General features: G+C 50.8%; 5 protein-coding genes across 20 annotated transcripts in view; 2 read left to right on the top strand and 3 right to left on the bottom strand.

Moving 5' to 3' along the window:
• Window positions 1–1636, bottom strand: part of LOC117581113 (amyloid-beta-like protein) — a 46424-nt gene extending 44788 nt beyond the window's left edge. For 3 of the 8 annotated variants that reach the window (XM_034268031.1, XM_034268024.1, XM_034268028.1), the window contains exon 1: window positions 1172–1636. In XM_034268031.1, the coding sequence (XP_034123922.1) occupies window positions 1172–1258 (87 nt within the window). In that variant the 5' untranslated portion in view covers window positions 1259–1636. The remainder of the gene's footprint in view (window positions 1–1171) is intronic. The other 5 variants (XM_034268029.1, XM_034268030.1, XM_034268023.1 and 2 more) reach the window with 2 other exon arrangements.
• A 2334-nt stretch (window positions 1637–3970) lies between these two features.
• Window positions 3971–6347, bottom strand: LOC117581146 (mitochondrial 2-oxodicarboxylate carrier). The gene is made up of 2 exons (XM_034268078.1): window positions 5894–6347; window positions 3971–4877 (listed from the first exon to the last, which is right to left on the bottom strand). Exons 1-2 carry the CDS (start codon window positions 6068–6070, stop codon window positions 4128–4130), a joined length of 927 nt encoding a protein of 308 aa, XP_034123969.1. The 5' UTR covers window positions 6071–6347; the 3' UTR covers window positions 3971–4127.
• Window positions 6348–9267: 2920 nt separating this feature from the next.
• LOC117581125 lies at window positions 9268–10903 on the top strand. Its single transcript, XM_034268050.1, has 2 exons — window positions 9268–10728; window positions 10804–10903. Exons 1-2 carry the CDS (start codon window positions 9368–9370, stop codon window positions 10901–10903), a joined length of 1461 nt encoding a protein of 486 aa, XP_034123941.1. The 5' UTR covers window positions 9268–9367.
• A 962-nt stretch (window positions 10904–11865) lies between these two features.
• On the top strand, window positions 11866–13279 carry LOC117581147 (endochitinase A). Its single transcript, XM_034268079.1, has 3 exons — window positions 11866–12055; window positions 12158–12213; window positions 12284–13279. Exons 1-3 carry the CDS (start codon window positions 12032–12034, stop codon window positions 13128–13130), a joined length of 927 nt encoding a protein of 308 aa, XP_034123970.1. The 5' UTR covers window positions 11866–12031; the 3' UTR covers window positions 13131–13279.
• Window positions 13280–13979: 700 nt separating this feature from the next.
• Window positions 13980–21973, bottom strand: part of LOC117581107 (protein sidekick) — a 79932-nt gene continuing 71938 nt past the window's right edge. For 4 of the 9 annotated variants that reach the window (XM_034268009.1, XM_034268008.1, XM_034268007.1 and 1 more), the window contains 5 exons: window positions 18096–21329; window positions 17752–18030; window positions 16970–17290; window positions 16555–16892; window positions 13980–16477 (listed from right to left, as the gene is read on the bottom strand). In XM_034268009.1, the coding sequence (XP_034123900.1) occupies window positions 16235–16477; window positions 16555–16892; window positions 16970–17290; window positions 17752–18030; window positions 18096–21329 (4415 nt within the window). In that variant the 3' untranslated portion in view covers window positions 13980–16234. Of the gene's footprint in view, window positions 16478–16554; window positions 16893–16969; window positions 17318–17546; window positions 17571–17751; window positions 18031–18095; window positions 21330–21525; window positions 21544–21973 lie in introns of all 9 variants that reach the window. The other 5 variants (XM_034268004.1, XM_034268010.1, XM_034268005.1 and 2 more) reach the window with 5 other exon arrangements.

A 21973-nucleotide genomic window follows, 5' to 3' on the forward strand; every position in this document is an offset into this window, starting at 1 on the left:
GGGTGGCTCTGTGTGTGTGTGTGTGTGCGCCTGTCCAGAAATTGATGAATACGCAGCCAAAGAGCAAGGAAAAAGCAGTGGCAAGCAATAGGAGACTTTCAGCCATTCAAGTGGGAATCCGAGTTGCCCAACTCTGCGGAAACCTCACAATTTGTGGATTATCTCCTCAGTGCCTGTGAGGAGCTGGCAGCCACGCTGAGCCCTTGAGTTTGGGTTAATAATTGAAAGCAATTGAATGGGAATACGCCATCGGAGCTGGCAGCTGGGAGCTGGGAGCTGGCAACTGAGAAAGGGAATCAATTGAAAAAGGGATCCAGGACTGACTTTCCGCTCTCTAATTGTGAGCAATTTGTGTGTGTGTCTTCACCGTTGCCTTTTGAAAAATAAAACGAAGCAAAAGAAAAGGGAAAATTGCTGAAATGAAAGGGAATTTCCCCGAAATCAAAACTGCTTAACTGCCGTCATTAGTTGGAGGGTCCACAGTGGGGCAGGGCTCTTCGTTCATATGCAAATTGGTTGGACGGGCAGCTGCTAACTGCTGTGAGTGTTTCTGCTGTGTGTCTGCTGTGTCTGGGCTGTGTCCGTTGTGTAAGCTGATTTCGGCACAGAAAAGGCCATGGGCGAGCACGAAAGGCGAGAATGCGACTACAGAAAGAAAAACGGTTCAATTAAGCCAATATTTGCGCACACTCGCGCCTTCTGTCGACTGGTTAGTTTTGGCAAGAGCTGCCGTACCTTCATCGCCCTGCCACACTCCCCACCCATTGAGTGGCGTTGCTGCTGCCTGGTTTTGGTTCTGGTTCTGGTTGCTGCTGGTGCGCTGCTAAGCGATGGCACATTTTTCGAAGCATACTTTGCGGCTGCTTAGCCCCACGGCCACAACACACGGGTACCCCATCTCACCCAGTGCCCTCTGCCATCCTCTACCTTCCTCACGCGCTGCTCGAGGGTTTGTGTATCTGTCTCCTTGTCTTTCTCTCTGTGCGTCTCTATGTTTGTGTGTGTGGTTGGGATTTGTGTGTTTCTGTTTCTGTTTCAGTTTCAGTTTCGGTTTCGGTTTCGGCTTACTCTTTCGTTTTTGGCCGGGACCTGAACAGGGACTTTTAAGAGTGGGCCCGGGACTGGGACTGGTAATGGTACTGGGACAAGCATGCTTCACTGGGTGACTCACCTGAACAGTGCCAATGGCCATTACGGCCATGGCGAAGGCCCAGAGGCTCCGCAGCCACAAATTGCGTTGACGCAGCGCGGCGCACATTGTTCGCACTCTTTTCGGCCTTTGGCTCGACTCGACTCGACTTTTCTCTGCCGTTGGCTGCTTTCGCCTTCTCTTTGTCTTTTGTCTTTGTGTGTCTCTGTCTCCTGTCCTCCTTGAACAGCTCCTGCTCCAAGGGAATCCGGCGGCACTGGCTGCAGATGCGGCTGTCTCTGGACGGTTGTCTCTCTAGCTGCTCGGTTTAATTGTACGAGTATTTGCTTTGGTGGCTTATTCGTTTAACACTTTATGCTGCAACTGCAGACCGTAGACGAGGACGAGGACGAGGACGAGGCAACAGCGGCGGCAACAACAAGAAATTAAAAACAACAGAAAATTTCATTAGCAAGCGAATGAACGAGTGAACAATCAACTTTTCTTCTTTTCTTCTTTCTTTTCTTGGGTTCTTTCTTTCGTATCGTTTGTCCCCTGTTTCGTGTGCTTTTCGTTTCGTTTCGTTTCGTTTGGTTACGATTTGGTTCGGTCTCTGATTTGGTTTCGATTTGTGGCGCTCAAGTTCCTTCTTTCACTGCTGATTCTCCTTGTGGGTCTGTGTGTGTGTGTGTCTCACTGATTGAGTTTTCCTTCGCCGTTGGCTTTCCTTTTGCGCTGCCCCAAAAGCTGTGCAACGGAAAATGTCAACTGTGGAATCCAACTGCGCGTTAGGTGTGTGTGTGTGTGTGTGTGTGTGTGTAGGTGTGTGTGTGTGTGTCGTCATCGTAGTATTTGATTGTAGAACGTAGTAGATGGAAACGCATGAAGCGCTGCCCGACTAGGGGGCGACAAGGAGAAAGAGAGTGAGAACCACGAATAGAGAGAGAGTGAGAGAGAACGTGCAGAAAGGGCTCTCGCCTCTTCACTGCCTCTGCCTGTCTGCCTCTGTGTGTGTATGTGTGTACTCGTTGGTTGTCTTGTGGTGGAATAACTTAAAGATTCAATTGTAATTTTAGATGTTTAATTTCCCCCCCAATTTCTGAAATGGATTTTCTCATGATAAACGTTTTGGAATTTTCCCCAATGCTCTCGAAAATATCAGCTGCAGCCGCTCGTTGCCGCTCTGGCTAGTTCCATGTCGTTCGTGTCGTGTCTTGTCGTTTCGTTTCGTTTCGTTTTGTTCCGTTACTTGGGGCCAGCTCCCACGCAAGACTGCAAACATTTACTCCCCTCGTCTACACGGTGTGCACTGCGCACGCACTTTCTCTCTTTGTCTCTCCCACACGCTCTCTCTCTCTCTCTCTCGCTTGGTTTCTTTCTCTCTTTCTTTGGCACTCTACCACGCTCCCATCGAACCTGCGCAGTGGCGGAAAATTCACTCGGAGTCAGCAGCAAAGGGAAACTTGCTTCCTTCCTTTTTTTCTTGTTTTTTTTTCTCTCTGTCAAATTGGCACAACAAATCGAATTCGATTCAAGTTTCTCTTTTTCGTTTCTTGATTTTTGTATGTGTGATTTTTGGCACTTGGCTTCTCTGTTTCTTCGCACTCGCACTTTTAACAACAAGAACAGCAAAAAAAAAGTATACAACAATTCTTTAGTTCCGACACAAACAAGAACAACAGCAACAAAAAATTTGGTGGTAATCGAATTTTTCTCTTGTCTCTTTCTCTCTTCGCCTCTCTCTTTCTCTTTCTCTCTCGCTGGATAATTGTGTGTGTGCGTGTCTCTCTTTCACTCTCTCTCGCTCTCGATTGCTCTCCGAGCCAGGCTATTGAGCGGAGCTGGAGCTTGGGAGCTTGGGAGCTGTGGACTGAGCGCAGAGGTGTTCCCACAGTCTCAGTCTCAGTCGCAGTCGCAGTCCCAGTCTCTCAGTTCCAGTCCCAGTTGGCTGATGGCTCGGAGAGCTGGAGCTGTAAGTACCTTGCGCTGCGAACGCTCACAAACGACTGCGAGTGGCAACGACCACATGAGCCACTCGTTGCCTTCAGTGGGCTCCTGCTTTGGCTTCGGCTCCTGCTCCTTCGAACTCGACTCGTCGTTGTTTTGTTTCGCTGGGGCGCATGGCGCATGGCGCATGGCGCGCGCCCAGGATCGATATCAAGTGCGAAACTGGCACGGGGGTGGAAAATGCCTGTGAAGTGCAATGTAATGTGAATGTAACCACCAGCCAGGCAACGAGCGAAGCCCAAGAAGCAGCAGCAGGTGCTTGGTGCTTTGTGCTTGGCTTCGCGGCTGTTATCGAAACCAGGGTGGTGAAACCGGTTCAAAATCGAAGCAAATTCGAGTGGATTTCCGTTGAAAATTAATAGTTTAACAGAGGGGAAATCCAGGATTACTCAATAAATGGGCACACACATAACCGGAAGACAGGGTTGAAACAGCACTTTAAGGGATTCAAAAATGCCGCTTTGTGGCTTCCCAGTTGGTAGCACGCGCCATCTGGCCGTAAGTTTCGTTCTGTGTCGCCATCTACATATAACATGCGCTTATTTAGACACGAACCCAGCAGCACCCTCTGCAGTTGAAAAAGCGCAATGAATACAAAGCACGCCATCTAGCCGTTAGCTTTGTTCTATGGCGCCCTCTAAAGGTCATTTTAGCTTATTTATACACGAACCCTGTAGCTCCTTTGGCTTCCCAAAGACAGAAACCATCAGTGAACGCCACCTGTTGTTTGGAAGGCATACTTCATTTGATAGTTCGTAAGTTGCCCGCTTACCAATTATTATTTTTCGTCTTTATTCACAAAACAGACAATAGAAAACAAATCACACGTCTGAATGTGTTCAAAATGCTTCCTTATTTCACTGCTCGATCTGCTCGATCCATCAAATATTTAGTACCTAGTATGAACATATATGTATCAAAATATATGGCAAAAAAAAAAAAATTCTTAGAATTATGCTGTGGGTTGGTTGGCTGGTGTTTGGGCATGCGACTAGGAGTGGTTTTTCAGTAGGTACTCATAAGAGTACTCGAAGACGAGCAGGAGAATGGCGCCGCCGGGTCCCAGGCGCATGATCTTCGGCACGAGACCCTTGTAGAGGGCGCGGAAGCCCTCCTCCCGGTATACAGTCAACATGGAGCTGAGGGTGCCACGGTACTTGATCTGACCGGGCACTGGCTGGGGGCCCTGGATGCGCGACTTGGCCACGTCGAAGGGGATGTTCACGAAGCAGGCCAGTGTGCCGGCCGTGAAGCCTATGGCGACCTTGCGCAGGAACTCCAGGGTGCTGTCATCGTTCTCGGGCACCACGTTCTTCACGCTGTGATAGAACCCAAAGTAGACCATGTTGAAGACTCCGTTGCGGCCCATGGTTGCGGTGACGCCCTTGTTGAGGCCATTCAGCCCGAGACCGTCGCGCTGGACGATGCCTCGCGCCACCTCGAAGGTGCTGAGCATCTTCTTCTGGCGATCCGCCTGCTGGGCCACCTTCACCACCTCGAACGGGTTGACGGCGATAGCCTCGAGGGTGCCAGCGGTCAGGCCAGCCAGAGAGTAGGTGAGCGGCGTGGGTGTCGGAGATCCAAATTGAAACAGCGGCTTCGTCTGTTCAAACACCAGAAACTTGATGGCGCGCTTCGGTGTCTCCGCCAGGATTGGGGGCATGATGCCCTTCCAGTACGAGCTGATACCCTCCTGCCGGTACATCTTTGAGAAGCAATCAAAGACGCCATTGTAGTGCACCTGCAACAGGGAGAGGAGTGTGATTCGAATGGTATGTTGGCTTGCTGCTGCTCTCTCTCTCTCTCTCTCTCTTGTTAGACTCTCTTTGCCCACGGCACGCAAGGCTGGACAAGATTTGACCAAAGTGCCGAGCGCATTGTCCCACATTTCCGCTGTGCGTGTGCTAATTTCCCACCTCCCACTTCCTCGCACTTCCCTCGTGTCTTTGTTCTTTCTTGCTTTGCTCTGCTTTAATTTGCATCCATAAATTGTATTTAATCTTCTTCTTCAACAAATATATGTACATAAATACATATGTACATATGTATACATGTTTGCCTGATGCAGGGGAAAATATAATTCCGTCTCGAAATAAAGATATTGCTTTGTTTTTTTGTCGAGCTCTTTCTTCCAGTGGTCCAATTTATGCATTTGTTGCTGCCTCGTAGCCTCCTCTTTCTAACAATGGCTTATCTAATGGTTTTTTACGAGCTAACGAAAGATGGATAATTACTCCGATTAGATAAGAAACAATCTTTGAGTCTAGGATCTTTGGCGCCTTGAACTTCTAACGGGGGGGGGGGGGGGGGGGGGGGGGGACACGCGACGAGTGCTGAGCCGGAATCGAAAGTTTCGATTGATTAGCATTGAGACCAGACAGCAGCAGTGGCCGTAAGCTTATAGTTTCCATATCAACTGTTCAACCCGAGAGCCGGACTCGGCGTGTCTGGCATGGCCTGGCTGCGGCTGTGGGCCACAGCTGATAAGGCCTTTCGGTAATGGTCGGTTCCGTTCTGTTCGTGGCTGGTTTTGGGTCTGATAAATATGAAATTGCCCATCGAGTGAATGTCAACACGGAGAAGAGAGAGAGAGAGAGAGCAGCATTATCTTGTGGGAGAGTCTAGACTGGTCTGGCGAGTGGTGCGTGCTGCGTGCTGTGTGGTGTGTGGTGGGTGGGCCGTGACCTTGCTATGCCCTTTTCCAAAAGAATGTGTACGCCCATCAGCTGTGAAAACAGCTGACACTGCCAAACTTACCTCAGTGACGGCAGCCGTGACGACCGGCGTTGCCTGGATTTGTATGCGCGTCTTGACCACATCCAGTGGCTGCATGATGCAGACCTCCAGGAAGCCAGCCGATCCGCCGGCCATCACCTGGAACGCGGCGCGCTTCGCCGGCGATATCTCTTGTCTCTGCAACGTCTGAGTAGTCATCTTTTGCTTTCAGTTTTCTTCACACTTCTTTATAGATACGAATGAATTTCTCAAACTTTGAATTTCAGGTAATTGTTTGTGTTTTTGTTTGCTGGCTCAGCGCTCACTTTGATATCCGATTACAAGCGACAACGACCAGGGAGAGGAGCAGTGCAACAAATCCACAATTGAAGGGGGAGGGCAGAGCACTAACAGAACAAATTACAGGGTGGTGGGGGTACAAATAGTAAATAATATTAAGTAAATCAACCGGTAGAACGCTCTGAGTTGCCGCCGCACGCTTCGGGAACGTAATTCGCACTGCGCGTGGCGCCGAAGCAGCAGCTGCCGCTGCCGAACCGCAGGGTGGTCGCTCGGCCCGTCGGGGCAGAGGGGCCGAGCACAGAAATTCGGTAAATCCAACAGCGGATTTGTGGGTTCAAGGGGGTTGGCGAGGTGTGCTGGAACGGGGTCGGGGCTAAGCTTTCGCCGGAGAATAGAGAACCGACGACGGCAGTGCCAGTGGCGGTGGCGTGTGCTGGAAGTGAGTGTTCGCCGGGTGGGCTGTCGCTGTCGCTAATTGAATTTGTCGATTGGATCGTGCGAAAAGCTCGCTGCCGCTGCCGCTGCTGCTGCCTCTCTCATTCTGGTTCTGTCGGATTGCTGAAAAAAAAGCTCACATACATGAACGATACACAGGGAGAGCGGAGAGAGTAGTGGCTGCGTGCTGGAGAGTGGCGGCGTAGATAACGAACTGACAATGGAACAATTTGGATGTAGCTGCGGGAGCCGCTGCAAAGAAAAAGCTTTTTAGAAGAGCCAAACAAGTGACAGACTGACTGTCTGCCTAAGCTCTGGGGTGTGCAGTGAAGATTATCGGAACATTCGGAGAGTTGGGAATTCGGTCAATATTCGATGCATGCCTAGATCAGACAACACAGATAGCTTATCTGCAAGATACCTAAAGCAGTTGATACTCAATGAGTGGCAGATAATTACATATATAGAGATAATATTGAGATCGATTTACAGTGTAATATTATGTTAAGCGAAGTGCCAGACCACACACACAAAATACTTTCTATCCATTTGCTTGTGGCATTCAACCTTCACTTCACTTTGGATTTAATACTCCCATCTTTGGTGTCTTCCGTTATCAGCTGTCACATGGCCAACGATCGTGTGTACTTAGAACCAAAGTGGCATCCAAAGGGCGTCACAGAACACTTCCAAATAAAAACATTTCCATTCAGCGAGCAGCTCTTTCTCCACTCTGAACAAGAATCTTTACACCTGAGCAGCAGAGCAGAGCTCGAGCCACATTGCAGCCATTACCATTAGATAGCTTATCTGTGCATCGCATTAACGATGTTCCTCACCCATGCTGTAAAGTCGATCTCGGAGATAGATGGACAGAAAGTGAGGCATAAAGCTGACAGATAGAAACAATGAACAAACAAATCGTTTGACATTTTCCACATCCCTCAGAGGCGCAAGTGTAGCTGCAGCCGTGGGCTGCAGATGTATCTCTGCATCGGCATCTGCATCTGCTCATCTGCTCATCTGCTCATCTGTTGATCTAGCTGGGGGACTCTCTTGATTGGTTTATTGTTCATGGCCCACTGCAGGCCGGACATCAATCAGAGAGATCGGCCATGCCATGCCATGGAGCCAGTCGATTGAGGACAACTTTCATTTACATAAAATGCATTCTATACCAAAATTGATAGAACAAATTGTTGGTGTCAAAAATGCTCCCACCCTTTGAATGCCGCCAGATGGGAGGGAACACCTTTCCAGCTATTTCTATGATTTAGATGCCTTTCTTTTCGTCTCTCACTCTGTCCCGCCATCAGTGTCTGTCTGTGTTTCTGTTTCTGTTTCTGTTTTATGATTGTCCAAATATTTCTGGCTGTTAATTATAGGCACGAGTTTGCGTGACTGATAGATACATGGATGGATGGATGGACAGATAGATAGATAGACACATAGATGGATAGCTGGATGGATGGATGTGTGGAATCTCAACTGTAGAACCCCACATCAAGTCAGGGCAAGCGTCAAGAGTGACTGAGAGAATGTGGCTCTGCCTGGAGAGAGAGAGAGAGAGAGAGAGAGAAAGCGAATCAAACTGCAGTCTTTGGGGGGGCGAATTTAAAACGCATTAGAACGCCATTAAAAGCAAATTAATCGAGGAACAGCTGAGCAGGAACTGCACAATTCCTGGCCTAATAATCTTATCAGTCAAGTCACGCCATCAATGGAGTCCATCTGGCACTGGTCCATCTCCTCCAACTGGAACCCAGTTCATGAATGGGAATTCCGACTCTGAATGGACACCGATCGAGGCTTGAACTCTCGCCTTTCTCGTCTTTCTCTGGAGCCCTGCCACGAAAATGAATTTCTGAATTTCTCAATCTGTAATTAGTTCGAGTTTTACAAGCGCTGCATGTGGCATGCACCATGCAAGCGCCGATTGATCGATCAAAGCTGCTGCTGCTGCCAGGCTGCAGGCTAATAAATCATTTTTCCATTTTCATTCTACATTTTCCCTCCCCACACAGATATGGGGAGTATGGGCCATCTTCCCCCATTGGCCTTCCCATGAGCACTTTCAAAGTGAGAACTCACGATCACCCGGAGGTCTGTCCGTCTGTTTGTCCGTCTGTCCGTCTGTCAAAGGCTATTAACCCCATTCTTCGGTTAGAACGTTCCACTTGTTCCACACTTACGGCTGACTGCCCAGCTCGGGCCCTGAGAAACAACAAGTTTCCCTCAAAACAAAGAAAAAAAAACACGGCCAAGGCAGAAACGAGAGCGCAGAGCGCAAAGAAGAGGACAGGGGGGGTGTTAGGGGAATAGGTTGAAGGTTGTTTGCTGCAGCGCTTATCATCAAAGAATCCCTCAGAATTTTCACTTCCATTTCGGTAATTTAATGCTGGGAAAGGAGAGTGGGAATCGGTTAAGAGTGTTTTGATTAATCTCAGTTTTGACAGCTGTCCAGCCGATGATTCGGAATGAGGATGGAGCAGCGCAGAAGCATCTCTAATCCAAGACAAAGGGATCGCAGTCCTGGAACGAACTCGAATTGCTCGACCCAGTTTGGACCTACGTTACGCACATTGGAGTGGACTGTCCAGTGGCCAGTCGTGGCTTGACCCACTCCCAGTGCCAGTCGAGAACGAGTTGTGCGGTTTTCGCCCAAAACGAAAGTAAGTTACGCCACAAAACCCAACCGGAACTCTAAATGAGCCCAAAGCCAACCCAATTGTGCACCTTATAAAGCCATGGGTTGACAGTCCCTGGCCGACCATTCAAATGGAGACGATTGCCACTTGGACACTGGCCCTGCTGCGGCTGCTGCAGCTCCTCAGCTGGAGCACTGCGATGGGACGCTATTCCCTGGGCACAGGGGAGGAGCAGGAGCAGGAGCAGCGCCCCCTGTGGATTCTCGAGGATGGGCTGGCGAAGCGGCAGCGGGAGGAGCGTGCTGACTCGGACTATGCGACGACAACAAGGAGGCCTCTGGTATGGCGACGAAATGATCGCCAGCCGGGCTCCATTACCTTTCTGGTGCGACACGAGGAGCGTTCCGCTGTGGCTCCAGCTCCAGCTGAGACTCGTGGTACGCTGCCACAGCGACGGTTCATGATGCCGCATCGCCTGCAGCTGCCCCACCAGTATGTGCAGCCGCGCAGAACGAGTCCGGGCAGGAGCAGAGGCAGAAACCATCGCAGGCTGAGCCAGCAGCGCCGGCGGCTGCCCGTCTTTGACAATGGACCGGGTGACAATGTGCTGGCGGGGGCGGAGCACCCGATCTTCGTTTACAATGGCACCAGGGGCGAGATGATACTCAACACCATGCTGAGCGCTCGACGGTATCCCATGCAGGAGCCGGTGCCCGGCCAGGTGCTCTATCCCCCCTCGACGCCCATGTTCCGGCCAAAGCCAATTGTCGAGCGGTTCCGAATGCCCGGCCAACGGCAGCTGCTCAACCTCACGCTCATTCCCTTCTACGCCCACGAGGCCATCACCACCAGCACCAGCACCAGCACCACCACAACCACAACGGAGTTGCCACCGACCACGCCCATGCCAGCGCCCTACGAGACGCAGCTGCCGCGCAGCCAAAAGAAACGGAAAAGGAAGGAGAAGAAGGCCAAGCAGTACAACGCCTTCCACTCGCCCCAGGAGGTGGTCCAATGGCAGTCGGTGCTACGGCGATCCACTGGAGACAATCACCGCCAGAACTCGGACACCGATGGAGAGTCTCCTGCAGAGGAGGAGCAGGAAGAGAACGAGGTACTGCTGCCAGAGCAGGACTGGCAGGCGGAGGAGGATGATGCGCTGGTGGAGAGTGTGGAAGAGCAGGAGCAGATCGAGCAGCAGGAAACATCCACAGCCAGCCCAACCAGCGTCAGTCCCTTCCAGATCGTCTACTTCGATGAGAGCCTGGAACGACCCGAGGCCGACATGCTGGACAGCACCACCAGTCCACCTCCACAGCGGCTGAGCTCCCGCTATGCCCTGAAGCGGGAATACTATGCCTTTCCGGTCTACACGCTGGGCAAGCTCCTGCAGCCACAGTCCCAGGCGGAGGAGGAGCAGCCGAAGATCGATCGATCAGCGAGAAGTTCCTCTGAACATGCACCCAGCACTTGGTTCATCCTGAATTCGCGGTGAGTCTTGAAAGAGTCTTGAAAGAGCGGCAACCAACGCATTTCGCAACTGATCTTCTCTGGTTTGATTCCCAGCTACAAGGGACCGCATCACAGATGGCCAGGCACGGGCATGGACAATCAAACGAAGTACTACACATCCAAGTACATAGAGAATGCATTCAGGCCACGATAGATACTCGGGAGAGTATCTGTTTTAGAAATGTATTAAATAAAGACTGTATGGGAGATCAAAGATGTCTTTGTGTGAACAGAACCAGAACAGAACCCTTTGGCCCAACAATTATGACAATGATCTAGAAGATCATTAACGCCTCTACGAAAGCACACACCCAGAGAGAAACCAATGAAAGATCTCCCCTGGAGACAGTTTAGAGATGGTAATGGGAACAGTCATGCGCGCCATAAAGGGCAGTCATAAATTCCTGATCGTAAAACGTAAGAATGGAACATCTCTATGGGGTTGCATAACCCCCCGCACCCATCGAGCTGTGCGAAACAATCCACAAGTGGCAGTAGGCAGTGGGCTGGCTGTCCATCGCATGACCCAAATTCCAGAACTTTGAACAAAGTCCGAAAATTTCAATGTGTTAAAAAGCAAGGCGGAAAACAACAGCCTCTGGCTGGGGGGAATATCTGTTGTTGGGGATTGCAGGGAAAAGTCATCAACAAATTTTTATGGCCAATCGAATGGATGCGGTGCGGTGCCCTTTCAAGAGATCCAATCGAAGAAAACCCTTCGAGCCGTGCCCCCTACCCAGCAGGCCTGCGGCATTGGATCCATCATTCATTCAATCATTTTGTCAATGATGCGGTTGGTGGCTCTCCCTGCTGGACGCACGTTCATTATTATTATTGATTTCCCAGCTTAGTTTTCGCTCTGCCCAACACCGGGAAGAGGCTCTTCTTCAGGGCCTGCAATTAATTTTCTCGTTGTTCTACGAGTTGTGCCTCCAACTCCAGACTCCACAGACACACAGAGAAAACCCGCTTCGTGTCGGCCCCTTACATATGTTCTGGCTGTTCCAGCCATTGCTGTGGGGCAGCAGCCAAAGATCGAGCAGAGGCTGAGGCCCATCCCCATTCCCATTTCCCATTTCCCATTCCCATCTGCTTGGCTCTATAAAAGCTCGAGTCGCGACTCTTTCTGGCCTTAGAACAAAAGCAACAGCGAACGCGAGTGGCTCTCGAGTGGCAGTTACAACGACAATTCGATTCCTTTTTTGTTTCTCTTTTTTTTTTGACACTAAAACTCCCAAAGGATACGGGACTCGTCCTAGTGCAGTGAACTAACTAAACAAAAATGTGGCAAAAATATTTATTTGTGGTATGTGCAAGAAGAAAAAGGATTAAAAGTGAATCGAAAAGTGAACCCAGTCCTCGAAGACAGGCCCCAAATGGATGATTACATTTTTTGCTCTGCTTACAGATTCTCGCTGGAGTGATTGGTGCCGCCAATGCCTTCTGGTGGCCCAAAACCACAACGTGAGTCTCTCCCTTCTGGCACTTAAAGCTCCTTCTGTTTAACTCTTCCTCTCTGCTCCTCCGCTCTCAGGGAGTCTCCCAATGCACAGATGCTGCAGCAGATCCCGCTGACCTACTTCCGCACATACACGTACCAGCCGCTGGCTGGGGGACCCTTCAGCGTGCCCTTCTTCGGCTTTGGAGCGGCACAGACGCCGCTCCTGTCGTCGAACTCGCACTACGATCCGTATGCGGTGACCAGCTATGCGGCTGCCCGGCGGCACGATGTCGCCGCCAAAACGGGCGTGACGCCGCCGGCCAGCAGCTCCACCAGCACCACTAGCAGCACCACCAGCACCACAACACCCGCTCCAACTACTACCACCACCACGACGACAACAACTCCGGCACCCACCACGACGACCAGCAGCACAACGACGCCTGCACCTCCGCAGGCCCCGGAGGGAGCCTCGTACTCCGCGGGCGCTGGCGCTGGCGCGGGCGCGGGCTCTGGGTCTTCCCTGCTGCGCTACGGAGAGTATCCGACCTACACCCGGCGGGTGAGCAACCTGTACAACGCCCGACCGCAGTACCCGTACCCGGACTACTTCAACTACCAGGGGCAGGGCGGCTTGGCGGAGCCAGGTGTGGGAGTGGGAGGCACACGCATCCAGTTCGTGCCCTGCATGTGCCCCGTTAGCGTGCCCAGCCTGAGCAGCTCCGCCGCTCCGGCAGCCGTCGGCAGTGCGTCCACATCCAATCCGGCGGCGCGTCACATCGACAGCCATGAGATGCAGGCTGACGGGGAGTTGGATGCGGATGCAGAGATGGAAGCAGACCCAGAGGCCGGTGACGATGAGGAGGACATGGAGGACGATGAAGGTGTCACCAAAGCACTGCCCGACCCCCAAGAGACAACATCGAACAGCCCCGCTTAGCCCCAACATCGGTCATGTCATGCTCTCGTCCATAGTATTAATGAAACACCTCGACTGATTCGCCAGTTCTAGCTATAAATGTATACCTACTATATATCTACAAAATATGATTTAAAATTGGATAAACTCTTTTTTTTTCTCACATTTATTGCAACAAATAATAAATTGCGAGCCTCAAAAAAATATAAAATAAACGATACATTTATTATTTCATTTATTTAAGTTTGAATTTCATGGCAACTCTACTTACAAAAGGAATGGAAATGTAACATTACCCAGCAAACATTTCTGATTTAATATTCTATCAATCTCCCACGCGACTCCCACAAGACTCTTTTCGGCGATCCGCTTTGGTTTGCTGGGTATGGAGCAGTGGTCGGCTAGGCACTGATTTCGTGTGCACAGACAACAGACACGAAGTCAAAAACGTTTCGTGCTTCTCTGCCGCTGCGTCTTCCGAGAAATTGTGCATAGACAACCCGAAGTTGTTTCTCTGCCGCTGCGGCTGTTCTATGTGCATAGGCCGAGTCTACAGGAACTTTTTACGCTGCGCGTGCAGACTGCGCTGCACAATGCATACGTTGCGACGCTGCCGACCTCTGTTATGGACACATTCACATGCCAGCAGTGTGTTTGTTTTGCAAAAACTGCACGCTTAACGGAACCTGATGATCTGCGGACTGGCTGGGCCTTGCCCTTGCACGAGGACCAGTCCATGGACTAGTGTGGTGAATGTGGACACCTCGGCAACAGAGAGAATTCAATTAAATGATAAACTGCAATGATTCAATTCACATGCAGCTTGGTACATTCAGTTAATATTTGTATATTAGTCATTATAATCGGATGTCTGGTTAATTTCACTTTCATTTATTGAGTCGTTATTCGTAAGTTTCATCAAGTACATTTACACATTTATATGGTATCGTTATAAATATTCTAATACTTTGCGCTTGCTGCACGACGATTTCAACTAATCCGGGAGTCCAGCCCAGCCCGTGTCTGGAGCTCCCACCATCACCATCACCGCTGCTCCACTTCACTCCACCCCGCACTGATCGGCGTGCGGGGTGGGGGCGCAGGCATCCAGCATCGGTCCAATCAATACATCAATCAACAATTACAATTACATTTACTTAACTAGAGATGAACTTGTGCACCGAGTCTTTGAAGTAAGGATTAACATTCAAAAAATCGTTTTCAGCATGGAAAAACCTTTGATCTGACATCTCACATCACACACTTGATGCGACAAATGCGCCAAAGTTGTTGTCTAAACTTAGTTAATGCATAGGCTAGTAGTACAAAAAGAGGAGATACAAGTAAGTGTACAATTAATCGAGGGAAAATATATAATCAGTCATTTAAGTTGTATGTAGATATACGTACGTACACATAAATACAATATAGTAAATGTAAATGTAAATATAAATATAAATATAAATATAAATATAAATATACATATAGATATACAATACCCCCAGGCCTATCCGTGCCGCTATAATATATTCATATATTCACACACACACACACATACGATTAGATATGAACTGTTTGTTGCTTAGCGCAATTACAAATACAATTACAATTACAATTACAATTACAATTACAATTTACGATCGGAATCGAACATTTCAAGAGTTTTACCCTAGAGTTTTGCTTTGCCCAAGCTTCGTTTGCGCCCCAAACTAAGCTGGAAAAAAAAATCATCTCTTACCCGCTAGTATACAATATTGTTTGTATATATTTCTGTACTGTAACTTAGTGCTATCTATGTCTGATCTCGAACTATCGTTCAGAAATAATTCTGCTTCTGCTGCGAGTCCTTTTACTTCCGTGTCTCGTTTTCGATTTCGTTTTCGCTTTCGCTCTTTGTGTTTGATTTGCTTTGTTTTGTGTGGGTTGCAGTTTGTCGCTTATTTTTTAAGAAAATTGCATTAATATGGCCTATATATCTATATGAATACACACACATACACATATATATATTATATGTAAGTACCTATAAACCTATCGGAGGAGCTGCCACCGGCCAACTGCCACCTTTTGCTGCGCCATCCATGCCGCACATAAAATCTTTTCATCTTCCCTTGCTTTCGCTCCCAAAAAAAAAATACATATATATTTCTATATTTTCTTACACGAAATGATTTTTGTATGTTGTCGTATGCATATTTTTTTGTTATCCTTTGCCTTCGTCCTGTTTCTCATGCGCATTGCCATTCCCCTTCTCGTCAAGTTTTGCTATAACTTTACCCCCATTTGCATTGGCCGACCGATTGCATCGGTGACCGTCTTCTTCTAAAAACAAAAACTTCTCTAGCTATTCCTTTCGAAAAAGAGAATTAAAAAAAAAAAAAAGAAACGTTTACCCTCGAGCGAGGGTTCGTCGATTTGCTGATTTTTGTTTAAACATAATGAGATTGGGAGCAGATCGATCATTCAGCCACACACAGGTGCGCCGTGCCACGTGCTGAACACACACATGAAAATCATTTAAAAAAAAAATATATTGAATCGGGCGAGAGTCGCTTTATCACAGGACCTGCGCCTTCGATAAATGCCAAGAGTTGCGTTTGGCTAGTGCCAGGTGGCGACGTGGCAACGGACACACAAACAGAATAAATACAACACACAAACACGAACAAAATAATAACTTAAAGAGCGAGTAGAGTGGAGTAGTCATGCTTGGGGACATAAGGGATACACACGAAGGAACGAACGAACGAACGAACAAACACACTTTAAAACTAAATGCTGGTAAATCTCAGATCTCTCTTAACTAAATACTAGAACTAAGGACATACAGATAGATAACTTTAGATACCCATGTAGCAGCGCCGCGCCGCATGGCCAAAGAACCAGCGAGAGCCGGAGAGCAAGACAGTAGCTGCAGGCAGGCGGACGATCGTCCGATTGCCAGCTCCGTGTCCAAGCTCCTTAGAACTCCTCCCGCTGCAACTCCAGCTGCGGTTTGGCTTCAGCGTCCGTTTTCCATTTTTCTTTTGCGTTTTCCACTATCCAATTTCCAATGTTCAGACAAAAGTCTCCCGGATGACGGTGCTGCTGCTACCACGGCATAGATCTTAGAATTCGGTTGATTGTCAGACAAATGACGAGAAGCCGGGCAGTGGTGCCCTCGATCTGGCCATATTATTGACAATAATCTGGCCACCATTGAGGCTCATCACTGCACTGCCCTCCGGCTCGGAGTCTGTGTAGCTGGAGTAGTTGCGCACCGGCTTGGTCTTCTTCCAGGACTGCCGCAGCGAGTCGTTCACGTTCGCATAGTGATTGACGAACGAGTGCGGATCGCTGCGCACGCTCTCGTTCTCGCTCTCCGAGTGCTGTGTGGAGAGAGAGGCGCCATGTTACTATTGGTTCAGCGAGTGCGAAAAGCCTCGCACAATTAGAGCCGACATACCTGGGATGCCTCCGAGCTGCTCACCTCGGATGGCTTTTCCGTAACACTGCTATCGTCCGGATTCTCGTCGTAGCACTTCAGGCTCTCCTCGTCGCTGTGGTACGCCACCGATGCTGGCGAGGGTCTTGGTGGACTCTTACCCAAATGCACACTCACCGGCTGGTGTCGATTGGTAGACTTACGTCCGAGGGTTCCCAGGGTTCCGCTGCGCAGAGTTCCAACGCTGTTCAATGTCCCAGTGCCGACGCCGTGACGCGAGCGATACAGCTCCAAGGCCAGCTCTTGGCGCTCATCAATCGACATGGCCATCGATTCCTCCAGCGTCTTTTGTGCCTCCTCTGCAAAGGGCAAGCAGCAAATGCCAAAGATTGATTAGTTCCCAGATACTCTTAGCCAAGATTAGTGCCTGACTTACGCTTGTACTTGTAGCTCTTGCTCTTCACACAGAGCACCGCAATGACCATGACAATGATGACGATCGAGGTGGCCGCGAGGGAGACCATGAACCATGTCTGCCTATAGAACGGCTTGTGCTGCAGATAGCCGTACTCCAGATGCAGCTTCGAGGGTGTCAGTATCGAGTCCTTCGAGTAAACAGGGAACGAGATTCCATACTTATTGTAAGCAATTACCCGGAACAAATACGCTGTCGATGGCATCAGGATGTGGTAGCTGACGGTAAACTCCTTCATGGTTCCCTTTCTGGACTGCTCAATCTTAGTCCAGCGGGAGTCGTCTAAGCGAAGATAGGGAGGTCTATTAGCTGCGTTTCGAGGGGGGGTTAAGACGTTAAGATGTTAAGGGTATTGCTTTTTGCTACGATTAGTTCGGGGATAATTGCAACGTGTATTAGTTCGGGTAGGGGGCAAATAATACAAGGTGGACGGGGACAAATACTCGTCAACTAAATCTAATTGTGGGCTCAGTGGGATCAATGGGTTTTAGTTAGTTAATAAGTCTGGCTATGGCATCTACTGGATAGCAATACTTACAAATAAATGAGGGCTCTCCATTTTCTACGCAAGCATTTTGTATGTTTTGTTTGTTTGTTTATAGATAAAATACATTTTTGGATTTAGAACCAAGCCACCAAACGTTTAATCAAATAGAAGGGATCGGAATAGAAATAGATCAATAAAATGTACAGAATTACAGCCACCAGTCGCTTTGGATAGATAGTCTTTAAGGATCACTCACCTCGCTTCTTGGCCTCGATGAGATAGCCCAATATGGGTCCACGACCCGAGGGTCCATTCACCCAATGTATCTCCACGCTGGACAGTGTCTTGGTGAGTGTGAGATCGCGTGGCGCCACTGGGGAGCCATCCTGGGGACCGGTGGTCACATTCGCACTCACCGCCGGTCCATAGTCATTCGTTTGAGCGCGCACGGTGAAGGTGTAGGTTACCTCCTCCTCTAGATTCTGCACACGAAGCGTCGTATTGGACACCTTTTGCTTCACCTGCTTGCTGAATTCTGTGTGGGATGGGGAAAACGATTAGCTTAAAGGTCCCAAGAGCTGCTATCGATGGGGCACTTACTTTCATTCTCCTCGGTTGTCTCGTAGGTCACCAGATATCCAACAATCTCGCCGTTGAGCAGCTTGGGCGGATCCCAAGTCACCTCCAGGCTCTGCATGGTAATGTCCGAGAAGCGCAGATTGAGCGGGGCACTGGGCACGCCCGGCATCGTCTTGACAGTGACAGGTGCTGATCTGGGGCCATCTCCGGCTGGGTTGAAGGCCAACAACTGAATGCGATACTCGGTGAATTTGTCGAGGAAGACCAGGCTGTGCGACGTGGCTGTGGCCGAGACCACCTCGATCTCCTCCTCGAATTTGCGGCCCGGCTCCAAAGGCTGCGGCGACCAAGTGACCAAATAGAAGATTTTGTAGCCGAGAATCTCTCCGTTCTGGCTGCTCTGCTTCGGTGGCTTCCAGCGCAGTCGCACCTCCGTGCTCGATATGGCTGTGGCATCCACCCCACGCGGCTCTCCCGTAGGCACCGCCTCGCCCACGTACACGGCAGTCGGCGGTGTGGCCGGGCCCGGTCCCTGCGAGTTAAATGGCAACACCACAATCTCGTAGTTGCGATCCTGCTGCAGATCCGACAGCACCACGCTGTTCTCATTGATGCCCATGACGTCCGTCTTGGGTGTGGACTGCAGGGCCGGTGCAAAGTCCGACAGCTGCTGGTACAGTATGCGATACCCGCCGGTGGCTGCATCTCCGTTCCACATGCCCGTCTCCAGGGCTCCCCACTGCACCCGCACCGAGGTGGTCGTAATGGGCACCACCTTCAGTCCGCCCACACCGACGGCAGGGGCAGCGGGCAGGGTGCGCACCACAATGCTCTCGCGGCTGAATGCCGATGGGCCCAGATCGTTGGTGGCCTGAATGCGGAACTGGTACGTGGTGTACGGACGCAGGCCGAGCGCAGTGTACGAGCTGAGTGTGGGATCGACGCGCTCGGGCAGTGGCTGCCAGCGTCCCTCGTTCTCTCGCATCTCCACGGTGTAGTAGCGCAGCGGAGCGAAGCCATCGCGGCCGGGTGTCCAGTTGAAGGTGATTTGGTGGGCCTGGATCTGACTGCGCGACACCTGCGGCCCGGACGGTGCCTGCGGACGGTCCCTGTTGTTCGTGGTGTAAACCAGAACCGAGGCCGTCTTGCCCCAGCCGAGGCGTGTCTGCGCCGTCACACTGAAGCTGTAGTAGCGCTCGGGCATCAGTCCGGTGGCCCGGAAGGTGCGATCCGAGGGCGGAAACTCGCGGCTGTAGTTCAGATTGGCGCTGCCATTCAGTGTGTAGGTGACCTGGTAGGCCAGGATCTCGCCATTCGGGTCCATGGGCACATCCCAGATGATGCGCGCCATCGAGAAGGTGACATCCGGGAAGCTCACATTCGATGGCGAACCGGGCGTATCCTCGAACGTCTGCACACGAATGGGTGGGGTGCTGAGGGCTCCATTGCCGAGTCGCGTGTAGGCCAGCACCTGGACGTGGTACACCACAAACTTCTGCAGCTCGGTGAGGGTGGTGGTGAAGGAGCTGTTGTTCGGTATCGTCTTGTACAGCACCTGCATGCCGCGCTCCGTGGCCGCGTAGTACACCTTGTAGCCATCGATCTGTCCGTTGCGATGGTGCGGCGGTATCTCGCCCCAGCGCACCACCACCGTCGTCGAGGATGTGGCATTAGCCTCCACATGCAGCGGTCCGTAGCTGGGCACTGCCTCCCGGGTGCGCTCCATGGCCAGGCCGCTGTCCAGGGAGCAGCCCACATCGTTGCAGGCATTCATGATCACCTCGTAGAGCGTCCACTCCTCGAGGCCCTCGAGCACGTGCGAGTTGGCCGTGTGATCTTCAATCATTACAGAGCGGGGCGGATGCTTCGATGGCTTGCCGGTGCGCTCCATTTGGCGGTAGGTGACGTTATAGCCTCGCGGATTGCCGAACCATTCCATCTGCTGTAGGGGTATCCAGCGCACGCGCAGCTGCAGGGCACTCATGGCGCGCACTGTCACATTGAAGGGTGCGTGCATCGGCTTGGCCTGGATCGTCTGGAAGTCCTTGGTGGGCTCCGAGGGCCGTGAGCTGCCCACCACATTGGTGGCACTCAACCGCAGTCGATACTGCGTAAATGGCATCAGGCCGGTGACGGTGAGCGTCTCCGCATCTGGATCGCTGATCTCGCAGAGCGTGAACCAAGTCATGTTGCGCGCCGTCTGGGCCTCCACCTTCCACTTGGTGATGCTCGAGTTGCCATCGAAGCCGGGCGTGAACTGCAGCACCACCGAGAAGGCCTCAATGTTGGACAGGGCCAGCGTGGTGGGTGCATGCGGCAGCACAGGCTCCACTCCCGACTGAATTGTCGCCGTCTTGGGTGGCCCACTGCCCACCCGTGTCCAGGCGCACACCTCGAACCAGTAGTGGGTCGTCGCCTGCAGCTGATTGACCGTCAGTTCGTTGTCCTCGGCGCTCAGGTTGAAGGACTTCATAGTCTCGGGATGATCCTTGACCTGGTAGCGCACCGTGTAGCCGGTGAGGATGCCATTGGCAAAGCGCGGCGGTGCCCACAGCACCTTCACGGATCGATCGGAAACATCGTCAAAGTGCAGGGCCGTTATCTCGTCCGGCACATCGTCCAGCGTCTCCACCGGCACCATCTGGCTGGCCACACCATCGCCGGGATCCGTGAAGCACAGCACGGTCACATTGAACTTGGCAAACTTGTCCAGGCCACCCAGCACCGTCGACTGCTCGGCCAGCGGATCGATCAGGCTGGGCGGCACCGTCATCATGCGCCGCTCAATGTCCCGCTCCTCCCCATCGACATGCCGTCGCTGCCACGCCTGTATCTTGTAGCCCTGGTTGATGCCGTTAATCTGCTGCGGGTTCGGCGGCTTCCACGTGATCTGCGCCGCCGTCGAGTTGAGCGCCGTCACCTTGACGTTGGTGGGCGGTGCCTCGGGCACACCCTCCTTGGTCTTGATTTTGGCACCCTCGGTGTAGACGCCCACGCCCATGTTGTTGAAGGCCGCAATCTGCACGATGTAGTCCTTCCACGTGATCAATTCCTGGATGAGAAAGTTGCGCTGCGCCTCGTTGGTGATGTTCTGATAGCTCCACGGCACATTGTTGTACCCAAAGAGTCGATAGCGCAGAATGTAGCCCAGGATCTGGCCATTGCGATGCTCCTCCTGCGGCGGCTGCCACTGTGTAATGATCTCGGACATGGACCGAGCCGAGCCGACAAAGCCCACAGGCGGACCCGATGGAGCTGTGGAAATTTGAGTCAAAGCGGGAAACTATTAGTGGACTGTTTCCAAGAGCAGTTGGAGGAGTGTTTGGGTGTGTTCAGGTGTGTGCTCTGCGGGCCCAGCTTTCAGTGGGTTGTTTCTAGCTTAGTGTTGTGTTGTGAAGTGTGTAATAATGTGTGTGTGTGTGTCTGTGTGTGTGTGTGTGTGTGTGAGTACCTCGGTAAAGCGGAAACTCTACGCGCGTTTGATCATCCCAAACGATGGGCAACGATGGCGTTTTGCGATTTGACGACAACGATAGCAATTAGAAGTACAATACATACAGGAGGGTTTTAGCATTAGTTCTTTACACTAGTATACAAAACAACATTTTATGTACACATATAATAGGTATGCGAGGAGTCTGTACACTCTTATTTGACTAAATATCAAACCAAAGGGCGGGTAAACAAATTTCAAAAGAAATTTACAAAAATTAACAAAAATAAACAAAAACCAAAGACGAACAAAATCAAAACGAAATTTCTTTGCAAATCACTTTTCAGTTTTCCTTGTTCCTAAGTTTGTGGAGATCTTTAAGGATTACTTCAATTAGATAGATCTTCCAGGACAACCTATCGGTGGGTGATCATGTTTCAGACATCTTCGTCTTTCGTTCTGGTGA

This window comes from Drosophila guanche, unplaced genomic scaffold, assembly GCF_900245975.1.
Source record: "Drosophila guanche unplaced genomic scaffold, DGUA_6, whole genome shotgun sequence".
Classification (NCBI taxonomy): domain Eukaryota; kingdom Metazoa; phylum Arthropoda; class Insecta; order Diptera; family Drosophilidae; genus Drosophila; species Drosophila guanche.